The sequence below is a fragment of the Ochlerotatus camptorhynchus genome, unplaced genomic scaffold (assembly GCF_037179485.1).
Source record: "Ochlerotatus camptorhynchus isolate MF236.1 unplaced genomic scaffold, CSIRO-AGI_Acam_v1.1 ptg000290l, whole genome shotgun sequence".
In the NCBI taxonomy this organism is placed as follows: domain Eukaryota; kingdom Metazoa; phylum Arthropoda; class Insecta; order Diptera; family Culicidae; genus Ochlerotatus; species Ochlerotatus camptorhynchus.
Window position 1 is genome coordinate 1,469,974 of NW_027040779.1, and position 13,510 is coordinate 1,483,483.

At 42.3% G+C, this 13,510-nt stretch overlaps 3 protein-coding genes across 3 annotated transcripts in view; 2 read left to right on the forward strand and 1 right to left on the reverse strand.

The window, feature by feature from the left end:
• LOC135706756 (uncharacterized) overlaps window positions 1-13,510 on the reverse strand; it is a 73,565-nt gene that overhangs the window by 45,246 nt on the left and 14,809 nt on the right. The window lies entirely within an intron of this gene.
• Window positions 6,300-8,396, forward strand: LOC135706757 (uncharacterized). The gene has a single exon (XM_065228410.1). It carries the CDS (start codon window positions 6,300-6,302, stop codon window positions 8,394-8,396), a length of 2,097 nt encoding a protein of 698 aa, XP_065084482.1.
• On the forward strand, window positions 9,518-11,650 carry LOC135706758 (uncharacterized). Its single transcript, XM_065228411.1, has one exon. The coding sequence runs from the start codon at window positions 9,518-9,520 to the stop codon at window positions 11,648-11,650; it is 2,133 nt and encodes a 710-aa protein (XP_065084483.1).

A 13,510-nucleotide genomic window follows, 5' to 3' on the forward strand; every position in this document is an offset into this window, starting at 1 on the left:
GGAAAAACGTCCTCTTTTTGTTTTATTATCTGAAACTCATATTGTTGAAACTGAAGCTTTTGATCAGTATAGTATTCCGGGATATATTGTTGCTGCTTGTTTATCACATTCTAGACACACTGGCGGTGTTGCTATTTATGTCAAAGAATCAGTTCAATTCAACCTTCGTACCAACGAAGTTATTGATGGCAACTGGTTCTTGGGCATTACAGTTGTACGTGGCATGAAGATGGGCAATTATGGTGTTTTGTATCATTCTGCCAGTTCTAGTGACCAGCGTTTTGTTGAAGTTTTAGAGAACTGGCTCGAGACATTCCTTGATTGAAGTAAATTAAATATATTGGCTTGTGATTTTAATATTACTTGGCGTGATAACCATAATTCGAATCATTTTAAGCGTTAAGCTGAGTTTTAAAACCTAGTAATTGCAAACCGCGGTCCATAACTTTTCATGGCACATTAGAACAGTCAGAACAAGTTATTGCAGCTAAGTTTAATGATTATTTCGTAGATAGCGTTTCATTGATTAATCAATCTATTAAATTGGTCGATGAACCTGACGAAATAAAACAGCCAGTTAATAGTAATTGTAGATTTGAAGTTTTTCACCCAATCACATTAGATGAACTTAGAGTTATTTGTTTTTCATTAGGAAAATCGGCTGGAGTAGATAATGTTAATGCTAGAGTTATTCAAGATTGCTTGCATGTCATTTGCCACATCTTTCTGGACCTTATTAATGAATCATTACAAACCGGACATGTGCTACAAATTTGGAAGGAATCCTTAGTGGTCCCTATTCAAAAAGTTGCTGGAACGATTAAAGCCGAAGAGTTTCGTCCCATCAACATGTTGCACACATTAGAGAAAATTTTAGAACTTGTTGTTAAAGGCCAGCTGTTGGAGTATTTAAATAGTAATAGTTTGTTGATACCAGAACAATCGGGATATCGGGAAGGTCATTCTTGTGAAACCGCGTTGAATTTGGTTTTAGCGAAGTGGAAAAATAACTTGGAGTGTAAAGATACGATTGTTGCTGTTTTTTTGGATCTTAAACGCGCTTTTGAAACAATTTCTAGGCCCTTATTGTTAAGATCAATCAAGCGCTTTGGAATTACGAGTATGGTTTGAAAGCTATTTGTCTGACAGAACTCAACGGACTGTTTTCAATAATTCTGTTTCCAGTCCCGTGAAGAATATCCTTGGAGTACCCCAGGGAAGTGTATTAGGGCCCCTGTTATTTATTATGTATATTAATGACTTGCGACGTGTTTTACGATTTTGCGACATTAATCTTTTTGCAGATGATACTGTGTTATTCATTGCAGCTAAGGATTTAGATGATGCCGTTTTACACTTGAATGAAGATTTGCGTTCTCTAAGTAGATGGTTGCGGTATAAGCAGTTAAAATTGAATACAAGTAAAACTAAGAAAAAACTAAGAGTAAATGAGAACGTCTCTGTTGTAATTGATGATGAGACTATTGATCGCGTTCGGGAGATTAAATATCTTGGCGTGATTATTGATGACACACTTAAGTTCAACTCTCACATTGACAATGTCATCAAGAAAATTGCCAAGAAGTTTGGAATTCTATGTGAGGCTGAAAAACGATTCAACTATTGCCAGTAAAATACAGCTATACAAATCAATCATCTCTCCTCATCTAGACTTTTGCCCTTCCATTTTATTTCTGGCCAATGCAACACAAATATCGAGATTACAGCGTTTACAGAAAAAATAATGCGTTTGATTTTGAGATGTAATAGATTCACTTCCTCAACTTTGATGCTAGATGCCTTACAATGGTTGTCGGTGAAGCCAAGTATTGTATATTTGACTGTGGTGTTCATTTTAAAATACTTAACGATTTGCTGCCTCGATATTTGTGTGATTGAATTGAAAGAGGAAGTGACTTTCATAGATATAATACTAGAAACACGGCTGAAATAAGAACACCACATTTCTTGACTTGTGCTTCACAAAATTCATTATATTATAATGGAATAAATGTTTTCAATTCGATGCCTAGACATATCAAACGTCCAGCAACACTTACAGAATTTAAAAGACACTGCATTTCACACGTTAAAACTGTCTTTTGAACAGTTATCCAGTGATTTTTTTTATGAATTGACAAATTATGTATCTTGACGATGTTATCTCTAACGGATTATTTTATATGAATAGCTGTCATAACGACTTTTTAATAATTATTTTAGCACTGCAGAAACTATTTTTGTTCACCACGAGGGTAATGATGGATTTTTAATATTTGATTTAAAAGTAGATTAATTAAAAAAAAAGTAGTCTACAAAGGTTTGAGCCTCGCGCGCTTATTACGAATATAGAGGACTGAATTTTACATTTGTTAAAAAAAAATGCAATTTTGAAGCTTATTTGGAAGATACCTTGAGTTAGTAGTAAGTTTTCTGGCAAATGTTAGGGGTTCGTGAGCATTCCTGACATTGCTGAAAATTATGACAGCATCAGATTGCGGGGTTGCTAGTGTAGGATGCTTTGTTGATTGTTTATTAACTCTTGATTGCTTGTAATACTTATGATGATGATGATGATGATGATGATGATGATGATGATGATGATGATGATGATGATGATGATGATGATGATGGTCCCACCTCTTACCCCTACAAAGGTTATCTTAAAGATAAATCGTCCAGCTCAAACCTTTGTAGGAGTAAGAGGTGGGACCATCAACTTCATCATCAAAAAAACATAGTTGAAATAATTTATACACACTTTTTGAACATTTTGAGTATGCATAAGACGTTTGTAAGTCTGAAATATAACTGTAATTTTAAAATAAGGCAACTTAAACAATACAATTGATATATTATGTATCCAAAATTCTAGTATTTTTTTGTTTGCAATCAATGCAACCACCCTCCTAGTGCGTGAGCTCGCTTGCCCTTTTCCCATACCTTACCATTTTTGGTGCAATAAAAGTTTCAAAGCTGCATTTAAAAATTTTTGTACTTCGACGTGAAGTTCAAAACATAATTCAGTGGATGAATTATTTTACAGAGATCTTCGTCTCAGTTTTGAATTATTTACTTTATAAACTATTTTTTTAAAGATTTGTGTCTACAAACAACAGTTTTTTTAAAGTTTTCGTTAAACCTCAAAATTTTTCAAAGAAAAGCGTCAAAATCTGGAAAGCGCAAGGAAAATGTTAGTAAGTAAACATTATCTCTTCAAAATTATTGGCGCCCTCAAAGCTATGAAGCGCCCCCTTTTGGTAGGCGGCTCCCCCAAATGAAGAGGACTGCACACGCCAGTGGTCAGCTTTAAACGACTTTCATATTATGATACTCACACTTAGTTGCGGCCCAATTTACGCTTCGTTAGTTTCACTAATTTGAATTCTTCTGATTACATTTTTTTCACCGAATTAATCACCACAAAAAGACCTCAAGGCACTGAGTGCTTCGCCTTACAGCTGAGCACTTTAGATAAGGACTAACTAACACCATCACATCGCTCTCATAAATTGATTGTGATGAACTTTTCTGCTCCACAGCGTCGAATTCCGATAACGATAATAAACCCATATTGAAACACCGGGCACGTGAATAGAACCGTTGTTACTCAGTATAGTTTTTGATATTATCCATAGATAGACGAGGCCTTAAAAGATATTTATATTTTTATTGGTCTCAGTTTCTGCACTGCTCAATTGAACAGCGATTGGAGTTCAAATCATAATTGAATAATCAATTGATTTATGCCTTCACGTTCATTTCCTAACATGGCAATCATTTTAAGATATGATTGTGGCTTATCTATGTGGAACTGATATGAGTTTTACGTAGTGCGAAGTGTATATACATCATTTACTTTTTCTTGGATTACAACTGGAGCTTTATGACTTTATACTTAATCTGCTTTATTGAGCTATTTACGCCCAATCTTATTATATACAGTCTTATAATATTGCAATCATATTTGTTGCTGCTAGGGTGGGGTACCAAGGGGCCTACCAGGACAAACACCTCGGCGGGCTTGGCAAAGCAACGGCCTACCAATGAGGGTGGGTTATACAACAACCTCTTTTAATGGCTAGCAGAGCTGGAGAACTATTTCTTAGCCTCAAGGTCGGCTGGTGTACTTTACTCGGAAAATCAGACCTCGGATAAGGTGTAGTAAAAAGAAGCTGATGAAATACAATTTTACCATTTATTTCCCTAATTAAACATGGGGTGTGTGTGGGAGTGTGGTGTGTAAGGTGGTTTGTAACAAATACCTGACCGGCCGGTGGCTGCTGGAGTTTACTGGTGGTGCTGGTGGTGGTGGTCTCGATGACGGTGGCTAGCTTGATGGCGGGAAACAGTGAGGCTGATGAAGACTCAGTGAAAGCGTCTGGCGACGCCGGTCGGTTAGCACAATGGCGGACTCTGGCGAACGAATGTTGGCTCCGCTGAGAGTTTTTGGTTCCAGGCCTGGAGATGGCGGACTTGGATTTTACGGGTGTGTGCTCGGTACAATTTGGGTTGGAACTCGAATCCTAATCTTCCAGCTTCCAACCCTTTGGTTGGGAAACTACGACTGGTATAGCACAACCACGCGGGATAATTATACAATTACTCCAAAGCGAGTCCAACCTCGGTATCGTCGAGAGGCCAGTTCTCCACCAAAAGCTACCCTTACAACTAACGGGTCCTAAAGGGCACAAAAGAAACGGTCTTAGGCCCGATTGTGACATGTGACCTTTTCAATCCCAGTTCCATACCTGACCCTCTCTCTCCACTCCTGCTACTACGACACTCTTACTTTTCTTCACTATAATTTTAACGGTTTTTAGCTTATTTAACTGCTGTCGGTTAAGTTTACTTGGCTAGTGGCGGAAGAAGTTTCCAAGCTACTCGCCGTTCCCTTTCTCTGCACTTCTCTGGACTCAAATTGTTGGCTCATCACCTATTCCAGAAGTTGGTAGTAAACTGTGGTATTGTATAGTGTACTAAAACTAGGGGTATCAAATTGGCAATTATTATTCAAATTCAAGTGGACATGCAGAATACGATAAACATACAGAAATACATCAACAAATGTTACAAACGGTAACACTACCACATACTCCCTCTATAGAATAAATCTTTATCAACGATAAAGTTTATTTTCGTTTAAACTTTCCCTCAGCAAATTAAGTCCAGGTTTGAGACAACACCTTTATGGGCTTGACTCGACAAATATGAAAATAAGCATTTTGAACGCGAAATTCGACAAAATAGTGAGTTTGTTCCGATAATCGAACAAGTACTATTTTAACCGCGCTTTACCCTATTCCTTTCAAGGGCGTATTGTACTAAAACTGCTAGAAGCTCTTCAATATTGATTTACTGCAAAAAGGTTGTATGACGAACGCATTGAGAACCATTTGAAAGCTACAACAAAAGCTATTTAGCAACAATAAAAACCCTTTCCGAGCCATTTCCCCTAGCCGCTTGCTAAATCCACTAGGAAAGCTTCAATAAAGATAGAAAAGGACTTATGAATCCGATCTTATCAAAATAATTTAAATAGAAACTGATGGTATGAAAATCTTGTTGAATATCCAAATTTTGTTACAATAGTTCTCATTAAGTGGCCTAGTTTTAAGTGCCTTATTAAATTTTATGTGAAATGTACGTGAAAACATCGAAAAAAATACGTCCGCCCTCGTAAAATGTCGATTTTACTAATTATTTTACATTGAAAAAAAAAAATTCTTCAGATCGAGGTAGGCCGAGATTTTTTTTATGATTTTCGCATTTAAATGTTTGCTCATTGCTAAATTTACCAAAAATATAGCTATATCCAAGAAACTTGTTCGCGACCGAACCGTTCGCTCCGGAAAGACTGCCAAATGAAACCGAACGACGCACACCAACAGAAGCAGCGGCAGCAGTAGAAGCGACGCACACCAACAAAGGCAACCTACAAGAAGAAAACGTAGAATAGCGCGCAGCGCTCCGCCCATTATACGTTGTCGGATCGGTGAATGACTGCAAATAAAGCAGCCCATTTGTGAATGAGCTCAGTTAATTTTTGTATCGCACACGGTTAATATCGGAGAATAAAAGATTAAAAGTAAAAACTTGTCCTCCTTTTATTCTGCCGCTTTCGAAACCGCTTTCGTTGGACTAGTCGACCAACTGACTCGATTCTGCTTTTTCCGGCTTGACGAGGAGAATTCACCGCCTTGGTGCCAAGAAGCGCGCCAACATATGGTCCTACCGAACCGGATAACCAACCAGTGTCGTGTCGACATTGAATTCCAGTGTGGAAAAAGTGGATCAAAATGCCGAAAACGAGAAAGTCTACCAACCAGGAGGCAGAAGATGATGCCAAGGCAGCATTAGTTCACCAGCGTCGCCAAATTCAGGCAAAGGTGACAACGATAAGTCGCACACTTGAAGAAGCTGAGGATACTCCAAGTAAAATTTGTGCATCGCTTTTGAAAGTGTTTTCGAAAAAGCTCGAACTACATTACAACGAGTTCATTTCAATTCACCAATCAATAGTTGCTTCCACACCCTCCAATGAGATTGAACTGGAAGATGATGCTTTGGATATTTTCGACGCTCTCCATACCAACACGTTTGTCTTGCTTGAACTGCTCACCGAAACCATTTCCCCTTCCGGTGCTAGAGGTGAAAATCAACCCGTGATCATCCAGCAGCAATCACTACGAGCTCCAGTTCCCACATTCGACGGGAAGGTAGAGAATTGGCCGAAATTTCGGATGATGTTTGAGGATATTGTCGGACGGAGCGCCGATTCCGATGCAGTTAAGCTGCATCATCTCGATAAGGCGCTAACGGGTGATGCCTCCGGTTGGATTACGGCAAGAATGATCGTTGACAACAACTTCAAACAAACCTGGCAACAGCTCAGTGACCAGTACGAAAACCCCCGAGTAATCGTCGATACGCATCTCGAAGGTTTGCTCGAGATGAAACCGATGACCACCCGCAGCCATAAAGATTTACTCGAGCTAGTGAAGACATTCATCCGTCATGTTGGCGGTCTCGAGTACCAGGGACTGGAAGTTGATGTACTATCTGGTCTCATCCTCACGAAGATCCTCACTTCACGATTGGACGATCAAACACTCCAGTTATGGGAGAGGACACAGCAGCATGCCAAGCTGCCCCAATACCAAGAAACTGTGGCCTTTCTTCGAAGCGAATGCCAGGTGTTGGAAAGGTTCCAAAACCGGCACCAGATGACGGCAAAAGAGCCATTGCCAAGGCAACAACAGGGTTCGAAACCAACTAACCAGAAAGCCCACGCTGCAACGACTGTGACCTCCAGCAGTTCCTGCCAGGTATGTAGTGGCTACCATCGCCATTTCGAATGCCCGAAGTTCCATCAAATGTCACCGGCTCAACGGAATGAAAAAGTGAAGGAGTTGAGAATCTGTTTCAACTGCCTTCGCCCTGGTCATCGAGCCATTGATTGTTCATCCAAAAAGACGTGCTATCGCTGCCAGAGAAGACACCACACTCTGTTGCATGAAGAAGCAGATTCGAATGCAGTGGAGGTGGCACCAACCATCCAAAATGAAGAACCAGCTTGCCAAACCTCTTCCGAGAACCACTCGGAGTCTCAACGAGTCACCGAAACTGTTGCGTCATGTAACCATTCTAAAGCTGCCAAAACCGTTATGCTCATGACCGCTGTGGTGCGAATCAAGGATTCTCGTGGATGGACAACTCCCTGCCGTGTTCTGTTGGATAGCGGCTCGCAAGTCAACTTCCTATCCAAGGCAATGGCTGACCGCTTGGCCACCGAAAGACGACCTGCACATGTACCCATCGCTGGAATAGGTGGGTCCAAAACCTACGCGAAGGAGAAGATGATGGTGGAAGTGGAGTCCAGGCATTCCGATTTCTGTACTACTATCGAATGCCTCGTAGTTCCTGAGATAACGGGAGCGATTCCAGCAACGAAAATCAACGTTTCGGCATGGCCAATCAACACCGATCTACTTATGGCAGACCCCAACTTCCACACTCCTTCCGATATCGATATGCTAATCGGTATCTCCCATTTTTTGCAATTGCTAAAGACGGGCCGTATTCAACTGAGTGATAAGTTACCTGAACTACAAGAAACCCATTTAGGATGGGTAGTTGCAGGAGACATCGACGACGTGTCAACCTCCCAGCAGTGTCTAGCTGCCCTGACGGATCCTATTTCTGAAGTCCTTCGCCAATTTTGGGAGCTGGAAGAGATCTCTGAGTCAGTAACACAACCCAGCGAGCAAGATGAGTGCGAAAAAGTATTCCAGTCTACCCATCGTCGAGATGAGACCGGCAGATATGAGGTGAGTTTGCCATTCCGCGAATCGGTGCACGAGCTAGGAGACAACCGAAACTTGGCCTTTCGTTAGAGCGAAGATTCAAGAAAAATCCGGAGCTAAAGCAACAGTATTGTCGATTCATCGATGAGTATGAAGCATTGGGGCATTGTCAAGAGGTGAACGAAGCCGATGATACTCCCAATCAACGAGTGTCTTATCTCCCGCATCAAGCCATCCTACGTCCATTGAGCTCGACAACTAAAATTCGAGTTGTTTTCGACGCCTCTGCCAAGGCATCCCGGTCCGAGAAGTCATTGAACGACGTTCTTCTAGTTGGAGCAACACTGCAAAGCGACATCTTCAGTATCCTGTTACGTTTTCGGAAGTATAGGATAGTATTCACCGCTGACGTTTCAAAATTTTTTCGACAGGTACGCATGGCACTACTTCACGCGTGTTTCCAACGAATTTTCTGGCGGTCAAGCCCGGAAGAACCCCTCCGTGTCCTGGAACTCACAACCGTTACTTACGGGACAGCTGCAGCCCCATTCTTGGCGACCAGATGTTTGATACAGCTCTGTGACGATGAAGGCGACTCATTTCCACTCGCTGCACGAATCATCCGCCTAGATTGTTACGTCGATGATGTCATCTCAGGTGCGAACACCGTAGAGGAAGCCATCGCAAGTTAAACCCAAATTCAACAGCTACTTGAACGAGGTGGTTTCCCGGTCCACAAATGGAGTTCTAACACAACAGAAGTTCTAGAAAACGTTCCAGAAGCCGACCGTGAGAAATTAGTACGTCTGGACAACACCTCAATCGACGTTATGAAGACATTGGGATTGATCTGGAGCCCACAACGAGATGAATTTGTGTTCAGCACCAATCAAACCGATCGAGAAGCAAGCCATCCTACGAAGCGAACAGTGTTATCCGAAATTGGCAGACTGTTCGATCCACTGGGTCTTGTGACGCCGGTAACCATTATCGCCAAAATGATCATGCAGAGGATTTGGAGATCCGGTCTCCCGTGGGATACCCCGTTGGAAGGAGAACTTCTACAATCCTGGAAACAATTCCGTGAAGCGAAATCAAGATTCCTCGATGCACCATTTCTTCTGATGCCACCACCATCGAAATCCATGGCTTCTCCGACGCCTCGGCGGCTGCTTACGGAGTGGTCATTTATATTCGCTGTATCCTACCGAATGGTAAGACTCGACTCAACATGCTGTGTAGCAAATCCGATAGCTGAATTGAGCATTCCACGCAAAGAATTACTCGGTGCCCGACTACTTGCCCGGCTACTCGTAAAAGTGCTGGACTCCCTTCAACTAGATGTATCGCAAGTTGTTCTGTGGTGCGACAGTCAGGTGGTACTTGCCTGGTTGCGGAAGCCGTTATCATCCCTTGAAGTGTTTGTGCGCAACCGCGTAGCAGAGATTTTGAAGAGCACCGAAGGCTACACGTGGAAGTACATCAAATCGAAACAAAACCCAGCAGATTTAGTATCCAGAGGTCAATTTCCGCACGCCCTGAGCACCAATGAACTTTGGTGGAATGGGCCGACATTTCTAAGTACCGCGCAGTACCAGTCGGAACTTCCCGATGACATCGCAGATGAAGATCTTCCGGAGTTGAAAAAGGTAAATGTAACCGCCATTCCAGTCGTTAACGAGGAGAAGATGGAAGTTTTTTTTAGGTTCAGCTCGTTTAGAAAGCTTCAACGGGTAGTCGCGTTGGTCCAGCGATTTATCCGTAACTGTCGACTGAAATCTCGCAACGAACGAGTCCTCCAACGTCATCCTACAATCCAAGAACTACGCTCGGCTTTACAGCTGATTGTAAGGGTCATTCAGCTTGAAGCTCTGGGTGACGAGATTCATCGTGTGACATCCAACGAACCGTGTAAGAAAATTGCTGCTCTGAATCCGATTTACAACAATGGAGTGCTGCGCGTTGGAGGAAGGCTTCAACATTTCCTGCTACCTTTTGAAACCAAGCATCCACTATTACTTCCTAAACATCCGATCATCGATCAAATCATCCGTACATACCACGAAGAGAACCTGCATGTTGGTCCAACTGCCTTATTGGCCGCTCTCCGATCACGTTTTTGGTTGCTGGATGGAAGGTCGTCCGTCAGGAAGATTACCAGAAGCTGCATCACATGTTTCCGGTCGAAGCCTAAAGGTTCTATTCAACTGATGGGAAATCTGCCGCCCTGCCGAGTAACACCCGCTGAACCGTTTTTGAAAACTGGCATTGACTATGCCGGACCAGTATTTGTGAAGGAAGGTCGTCACAAACCGAAAATTGTCAAGGCCTACATCGCGGTGTTTATCTGCATGTCAACGAAAGCTGTCCATTTGGAATTAGTTTCCGACATCTCTACCGCCGCGTTCCTAGCTGCACTTCAGCGCTTCGTAAGCCGACGGGGCATTTGCCGAGAGGTCTTTTCAGATAATGGCTCCAACTTCAAGGGAGCCAAATCCGAATTACATGATCTATATCTCCTATTTCGCAGCCGCAATGCCGTTGACGAGATAGCATCCTTCTGCCAGCCAAAAGAGATCTCCTGGAAATTTATCCCACCGGAAGCTCCTAACTTTGGCGGCCTCTGGGAGAGCGCAGTGAAGACCGATAAGTATCACCTGAAGAGAACTCTAAAAAATGCCAAATTGACTTTTGAAGAGTATGCTACAGTCCTTAGCCAAGTGGAGGCTATAATGAATTCCCGGCCTCTCTGCTCAACATCAGATCCAGACGACGAAATTTTGACACCGGGCCATTTTTTGATTGGCCGTCCTCTGATAGCCACGCTGGAGCCTAGCTACAATGAGATACCAACCAATCGCCTGTCAAGATGGCAGTATCTACAGTACCTCCGTGAGCAGTTCTGGAGACAATGGAGCCGGGACTACTTGTTGAACCTGCAACTGAGGGGGAAAAACCGCCAAAGACAACCAAACATTCGCCCTGGTATGATCGTGCTGCTTGAGCAGAAGGATATCCCACCGCAATGTTGGAAGATGGGAAAGGTCGTCCAGATTTACCCAGGTTCCGACAATTTGGTGCGAGTGGTAGACATCAACGTCGAAGGTTGCATCTATAGACGAGCGGTATCCAAATTATCCGTCCTTCCGATTGCTGACAATGACGACCAAAACATCGATTCAGTGAATTCTTCGCAGCCTGGGGGGAATATGTTCGCGACCGAACCGTTCGCTCCGGAAAGACTGCCAAATGAAACCGAACGACGCACACCAACAGAAGCAGCGGTAGCAGTAGAAGCGACGCACACCAACAAAGGCAACCTACAAGAAGAAAACGTAGAATAGCGCGCAACGCTCCGCCCATTATACGTTGTCGGATCGGTGAATGAGTGTAAATAAAGCAGCCCATTCGTGAATAAGCTCAGTTAATTTTTGTATCGCACACGGTTAACATCGGAGAATAAAAGATTAAAAGTAAAAACTTGTCCTCCTTTTATTCTGCCGCTTTCGAAACCGCTTTCGCTGGACAGGTCGACCAACTGACTCGATTCTGCTTTTTCCGCCTTGACGAATTCTCCACCGCCTTGGTGCCAAGAAGCGCGCCAACAGAACTACAGATTGAAAATCGAAGATTGTAAAAAAACAAGCAAACTAATTGTAACATGGCGGTGGCATAAAAGTTGATTTTCATGGGTCATTTGTGAAAAAGTTGTTTTGCTTTCAAGAAATCCTTAACAAATTCAAAAGGTTTTAAAATGGCTTTTATGATGAAAACTTGCAGCCTGAATTGTATTTATCTAAAGCCATTTTGCTTGATCCTAACCGGTTCAGATTTATAGCAGCATTTATGGAGACAAAGTTGCCTGCAAAACGTTAAACGTCAAACTTTGTTTATCTTTCGATATTTTGTTGCGCTATGCGATCCAGGGTTCTTCCAGGCAGTTTTCTCCCGATGGATTGGGAGCAGCTACTCAGATAGTTAACGACACTGTTTTGCAACATTTCGCATTTCGAACCGAAAAAGATCCCCTTCTTCCGCATGGTTACAGAAGTGCACCATCCAACGATGCAGGGATGTACGCTTGAATGAAATTTTCGGAGAGTTGATTCTTTCGCCGGACAAAATCGCTGCTATCGATCGGAAACCAGCTAATCTCCGCTAACTAACAGTTTCAGTGGTTTGCTTTTTTTTTTCCTTCCTTTGGTTTGTTTTTTCCGTCGATCTTGTTTTCCGTGCTGAGCACCAATGCTACCGACGTGCCAGGAAGGCAGCTCCCACACCTGGACCCTACCTATCGACCCATCAACTCATGAACCGGGGACCAACGGCTTTACTTCCCATCCGAAGGAAGGCGTGATCAAAGATGTTATGCCTTAGAACATCCCGGCGGCGCCGACTGGGATTGAACCCAGGCCTGCTGGGGTGAGAGGTAATCACGCTTACCATTACACCACCGGCGCCGTTCAGTGGTTTGCTGTCGGTTGTTATTTCGATTGTCATGTATTCGCAAGATCTGAAGAAGGCTGGTATGTTTTTCAACTTTCGACAATGTTTTACGATTTCGAAGTCCCGCTCACTTTACTCTTCTCCGCCAGATGGTCAGTCGTTGATGATATGATGATAAGGAAGTAAATTTTGCTGAAATCGACTTGAATTTTTCATCCTACTTCGTCTATCCTTCGAGATTTCCTTGTCATAAATTGGGCTTTTATTAACTATGACGAACCATCTTTTAAGCTCAATTTTTATACAGAGTAATTGGGAAGTTTATGATGCACTTTAAAAGGCCTAAAAAGCAACAATAAATGCTTTTTGCTCTAATGCAAAACCTAATGGTTTTATGGTTGCTTTTATAATGATAGAACACGTTTATAAACTATTTTATCAAGGCATTAATAAACAATTGCTAATGACGTTTATGCTTGAATAACAGAGCAGTTTTAAAGAGGGATTGAGAACTGTTTTAAATTTATTTTTAAAACAAGACAGTTTTTGACTTCCTTTTCAGACTATAAAAGGTTTTTAAAACAGCAAAAAGCTGAATTACTAAGTAGGAATGTTTTACACTTTGAAATGCTGTATGCTAAATGGTTTGTTCATTGCCGTTATAAAACCATCCTAAATCAGAGTGGATGCCAAATGGCTACTGAATTGTACCTTGGGCTGGCGGCACTCTGAATTTGAAAGACTTCACTGGATTGCAC

What these genes read in the sequence shown, in the direction of transcription:
- LOC135706757 (XM_065228410.1), top strand. Translation starts at nt 6,300, where the DNA reads ATGCCGAAAACGAGAAAGTCTACCAACCAGGAGGCAGAAGATGATGCC.
- LOC135706758 (XM_065228411.1), top strand. Translation starts at nt 9,518, where the DNA reads ATGGTAAGACTCGACTCAACATGCTGTGTAGCAAATCCGATAGCTGAA.